This window comes from Glossina fuscipes, unplaced genomic scaffold (genome assembly GCF_014805625.2).
Source record: "Glossina fuscipes isolate IAEA_lab_2018 unplaced genomic scaffold, Yale_Gfus_2 1, whole genome shotgun sequence".
Classification (NCBI taxonomy): Eukaryota; Metazoa; Arthropoda; class Insecta; order Diptera; family Glossinidae; genus Glossina; species Glossina fuscipes.
In genome coordinates, this window is record NW_023998415.1 from 50,530,054 (window position 1) to 50,536,067 (window position 6,014).

The following is a 6,014-nucleotide window of genomic DNA, read 5'->3' on the forward strand; positions in this document are numbered from 1 at the left end:
TGTCAAGACTGGCACCTGAAACAACGGTGGATAACATAAAAGGTTATCTGGCGACGAAAGTCCCATCAGTCAACTTAAAGCGTGTTAGCATCTTCAAAATGGCTCCTTCCCAAGCTAGGGCAATCTCCTCTTTTAAAATATTAGTTCCGACTGAAAACAGTGATATGTTGTTAAACAAATCACTGTGTCCAGTAGGATCCTTAATTAAGGAATTTATCCCTCGAGATCGTCCCCGTAATACCAAGGCTTGTCGCCTTCAAAAAACTAATTGTTTCTTCAGGCCCACTATCTCTCATTTATCAAAATGTTAGGGGCCTAAATTCGAAAATTCGTTCCACTTTTCTAAATTTAGTGAGCACGGAATTTTTCTATTTGGCCTTTACTGAAACTTGGCTAAAACCCTATCTACATTCGTTGGAACTTTTTCATAATTCTTTCCAAGTGTTTAGAAATGATCGAGTAAATCGCATTAGTGGTGGTGTATTAATTGCCATATCTGCGTCAGTCCCGTCCAATTTAATTGAATTTCCCACTTCTCCTGACGTTGAATTTATCGCTATTCGTGCGAATATGCCTGATAAACATCTATTTATAACCTGCTCCTATATAACCCCAAATTCTGATATCTCCATTTACAGGAAACACGCTGCCCTCATTTGTGAAGTGGCCAAGCGGTCTAGACCCACCGATTTGGTCGTTGCATTGGGTGACTTCAGTTTGCCTCAAGTCACTTGGTGTAACACTGATAATTCTGGCTGTTTGGTTCCTACTTCAACGTCTGATAGGGCTGTTGTGTTCTTTAGTGAATTGTTTGATCATACTTTGGGTCAGTATAATCGTACCCCTAATTGTAATGGTAGACTGCTTGATCTCTGCTTTGCCAATTTTCACGAGATTTACGTAAATCGTTGTCCACCTTTTAGTTTACCTGATGATCCTTATCATCCATCAATATGCATTTCCTTTCATCATATTAATGATGGTTTGTTGAAATGCCTTAATGTGCCAAATCAAACTTTTTTAAATAATTATTATGATTTTCATAAAATCAATATTGTATTACTAAAACATCGTCTTTCAGATCTGACGCTTGATTTCTCAACCGGTAGTATTGAAAGCTTATTGCCATCGTTCTGCAATACATTAAATCTAGCTATTGCTGCATCTGTTCCGATCAAGCATTGTCAACCTCGAAGCAGATGTTCCCCGTGGTTTAATAAGACAATTAAATATCACAAGAATAGAAAAAATTCGCTATTCAAAAAATATTCGAAAAGTGGCTCTGCGCTCGACTATGTCGCTTACTCGGTGGCGAGGCATAGATTTAACTCCCTCAACCATCATTATTACTGCAGATACCTTCAGTTCATTAAATCCTCTCTGTTTGCTAATCCTAAATTCTTCTTTAAATTTGTTAACTCTAAAAGAAAAATTTCCACATATCCCTCTCATGTTTCTTTTAATGGCTCTGGTTCCTCGGATGATTTTGAAATCTCAAATCTATTTGCTGAGTATTTCCGACGAAACTTTTCGATTGCTAATTTTGATTTATCAGCAAACTACCCATATCCTATAACTAACTCGGTTTCAATACCTAACTTGGTTATTTCGGAAGATGATGTTTTCAAAGGGTTGAGTTCTCTAAAATACAGTTGTTCGCCTGGACCTGATGGAATTCCATCATGTGTACTTAAATCTTGCGCTGTCGAGTTGTGTGGTGTGATCTCAAAGATTTTTAACATGTTCTTGTATTCAGGTGTTTTCCCTTCATGTTGGAAGAGTAGTTTCCCTATTCCTATCCACAAGAGTGGAAGTAGACAATTTGTTGAGAACTACAGAGGCATAGCCAAGTTGAGTGTCTTGCCCAAGTTGTTCGAGTCTATTGTGACTCAGCATTTGGCCTTTGCCATTAATTCGTATATTTCTCCGCACCAGCACGGCTTTCGGAAAGGGCGATCTACAGTCACCAACTTGTTAGAGTTTACCTGTCATGTTTTCAAGGCTTTTTCTAGTGGCTCTCGCACAGATGTTATTTACACTGATTTAAGCAAAGCATTTGATATGGTTAACCATAGATTACTTATCTTTAAACTCCAAGCCTCTGGTTTCCCACCCTACTTAGTGAAATGGATAAGCTCTTATCTGCACAATAGATCCTTCAGAGTTTTGTTTAACTCCATTAGCTCGGATGAATTCCCTGTTACGTCTGGCGTACCTCAAGGAAGTCACTTAGGTACCATTTTATTTAGTTTATACATTAACGATCTCCCATCGGTGGTTAATTCCAGCCAGATCTTAATGTATGCTGATGATGTGAAACTGTTTTCTTCCTTCTCTGTTGAATCGCAATCACATCAGCTTCAAGGTGATTTGGATAATTTTGTTGCATGGTGCTCTTTGAATCTCCTGAAACTAAATCTGAGTAAATGTAAGAAGTTTTCATTCTCAAGAAGAAAGTCATTCATTACTCAGTATTTCATAGATTCGATAATCAGTGTAAATTTAATTATGAGCTGTTCAATCCGCTCAGAGTCGTTTGCAAGAACCTAAATGACGTCTACCACTTATTCTCGTTATCGGACTCTTTAAAGTCCATTAAAGCAACATTGCTTAATACGCGCGATTTACCTATGTCGTATTTAAACTAGCTTTTATCCTTAAAAAGTCGTTACGTTTCGAAAGTGAATTATTGTCAATTTATTATCGGTTGCCAGGCTTATGCATGTTTGCGATGGCTTAGGGGTTCATTTGCAATTTGGTCCTGTACCGGTTGTAAGTGTGCTCCTATGCTGATAGTGTACATGCTTTTTTTTCTTTTTTTTTTCTTCTTATTTGTTTTATTATGCTTATACTCAATTTTATTGCTAATTAATATTAGTTTTGCATTAAGAGCATATTGAACCCGACTGTTATTTGTTTAGTTAAGTTTCTAGTATAAGTGGAATAAAATAAAATAAATAAATAAATTTATTTACGAAAGTTCACTCAGTCTATTGGAACAAATATATTTTATGTTTTTACATATTATCTATACTACTTAAAAACTTTTTTTTTAACTATCAGAAAAGAAAATGCTAGCGCAGTAGCTATCTCAAAAAGAAAGGCAACATTTTTCCTTAGAAGACCTCGTTGGACAGATTACAAGTTTGCATACAAAAATAATTTCTGTGATGTTTTTCAAAATGCAGTGAAATAAATAGCAGTTTTTCAACAATTTGATTTAAGCATATGTAAGAAAATTACATTGGACTGTAACCAATTCTTTTATACACACGAAAAGCAAAAAACTAAATTTCAATACTTTATGGTATTAAGTGGCGTGACTGACTTTTTGTATTGCTGTAAAATATACCTCGAAATTTTTATTATGTGTCTATTATAGTGTACAAGTAATGAGCAAGAACTAAAAATTAGATTTGATGCCAATCAAGTTGACGCTTCCTGGTGGAACGTTTTGACGAAATCAACCTGCCCGCATCTTTGGGCGGTGGGTATAAAGATGACGCCAGTTAAAAGTTCATTACAATTTTTTTATTTTCAAGAAAAAGCGAGTATAAAATCGGTTTAAGTCAAACAATCAAAAAAAAAAAAATTTCTCAGTATTTTTCCAGATTTTGTTGTTATGAATCTAAAGTTGAACTTGAAGCCAATCGATCGACAATTGATGGCTTTAGAAGTACAACGAGCTTGAAAAACATAATCTCGCGAAAAACACGATTAAAGTCTTAAATAGTAGCAGTTTTAGGTAATAATCTTGTTCAACAACAAGTTTCCTTTGTTAATGCCAAAAATCTGATGCAACCCATATGGCTCTAATTAATTTGAACAAGTTTGAATAGATTTTTTTTTGGAAACCCTTTACTAATTGCAATGTCGTGTACTTGGATGCGGCAATTGCTAGAAGGAAATTGTAGTAGAAGGTGTTACCGTGCAGGACGGTTGCACATATAATTTTTTAAATAATTTTAATTCCGCAATACGATGGTTACGCTTTATGTTACTAATTCTGTCGTATTGCCGTAATCACAACATAAGTATTTAGCATTAGCCTATAGTCTCTAGACTAACACGTGAACGTCTATATTGAAAACGCATCTGATGGAGCACTTTGCCTGATGGCACGCCAGTTAAATACGCAGCGTTGGTCTTCACCATGCAGAGAGCGCAACAATCTTTCTAATTTAGGAAGTGCCAGTCCAAAATCATTAGTATGAATCCTACTCCTCTATCGTAGTAAGGAGAAACACGTTAAAATTTAAGGTTCGGCGAAACTCCTCGGGGTGCTGTACCGCGTGATACTGTAATCTGTGGTACGTGCCTTTCGATATTTTTGTGAACCAAGAGATAATCACTTTAGGCAACTAATACACGCCTCCACCGTTTAAGGCCATACTTGTACAGCACGGTTTCGACACAATCCTTTACAAAATATAGAAATATTATAACGCGGTTTTGACAGAGCACAATTTCCAAAAATGGAATATATTGTATTTAAGTGATCTTTGTCTTTATCGTTAATAAGAGAAATTTCAATCAACGTTCAGAAAAAAAAAAGATTAGCCCTAAATTTTGATAAAAACATACTTTGTACTCCTCATCATTATTTTTTGAATATATTTTTAATTTTTTTTATTTAATCATAATGTTAAATTCCATTTCATCATCATTTCGGTTAACTTACCGCCAACTAAAGCTAAAACCATTTTTGTCATCACCAATGACGTATACGACATGACGACTTTCTCGCGCGAAGATATCATTGCAATTTGTATAACAGATAATATGCAAAATATGCCCAAAACGCAACAACATAATATCGCAAAGATACCGCTGATGAAAATGGCAGCTAAAAATATTTAAATTATGTTGAAAACAAGAAAAAAAACTTGTTGAAAGAAAATAAACTTACATGATAGGCGGAATTTCGACACATCTGTGCCGCATTTTTCACGATTGTATGCTAACTGTTTGCACACTTTGAACGGCCCGAAATAGCCGCGATCGAAATCGTAACCTCCGCTCGGTGAATCATAGTAGCCCCAATACGGGATCCCAATCGCTACTGATGCCAATGCAAAACACACGAAACCTAGAAAAGTTACGCCGGCAACGTAAAGTGTAGCTTTCGATTTAGCCATCTTTTATAGATCACCATAGTAGCCGGTGGCACGAAGTGTTGCTCATAGAAATACCAAACTCTCGAAATAGTGAAAACTTATAAATACCGAGCACTATTAGAAAGATCTCCTGAAAAAGAGAGCAAATAGAAAAAAAAACCAATTCTTAAATGCGTCAATTTATCTGATATGCTCAGTTATATTGCATAAGACGACCTTATCAACAATGTTACGTTTATCTTATAGTACACAGCTGGCAAAAGCTAATGAAAGAAGTCCTAGTCAATTGAGTAGGAAGTGCTTTTCTTGGCAAGGTTTGTATGACTATATCGTGGTTTTATTTACAATCAATTTTTTTAAGTGTAGGATTATTTACAGTTTCCTTAGTTTGACAACATTCTTAACTTAAACTTTCTTTTCAGTTCAAATGTTCGTTTCCGACTAGCTCATTCTGTTCAAATATTCAGCTTATATAAGAAAGTTATCGTTAATTTCATTTCGTCGGCTTGCAGCTGCATGACGCGACATGAATTTGCACTTGGTTTCTCCTTCTCTCGGAAATTTATATTCTGGGAAAATTTCCATAATAATATCTATATTTTAGTTCAGATGCGAAATGTTTTATTCATTGTCATGTGACCTTATTTTATTGCCGGCAATAGCGACATTTGACGTTAGCTTGGAAGAGGGTAAACTAAAATAGGTCTCTTGCAGCTCAACTTGAATTTCACTCCTCTGTGATATGCTATTGAAGCACAACTAGTAGACGTCTTGGTATTTACATCATTTATGGGACATAAATTTAGTTTTAAAAATCCGTCGTGTGCATGACATATGAAATGCATGCTTAAGTCCGTTGAATCAAGCAACACGGAGAGTAATTTCCAAAGTTTGATC

The 6,014-nt window shown here is 35.6% G+C and overlaps 1 protein-coding gene across 1 annotated transcript in view; it reads right to left on the minus strand.

Moving 5' to 3' along the window:
- The window catches only part of LOC119631400, a 7,947-nt gene extending 2,809 nt beyond the window's left edge, over positions 1–5,138 (minus strand). The window contains exons 1-2 of the mRNA XM_038023564.1: positions 4,910–5,138; positions 4,682–4,846 (exon numbers count right to left, since the gene is read on the minus strand). Of these exons, the coding sequence (XP_037879492.1) occupies positions 4,682–4,846; positions 4,910–5,138 (394 nt within the window). The remainder of the gene's footprint in view (positions 1–4,681; positions 4,847–4,909) is intronic.
- Positions 5,139–6,014: the final 876 nt, after the last annotated feature.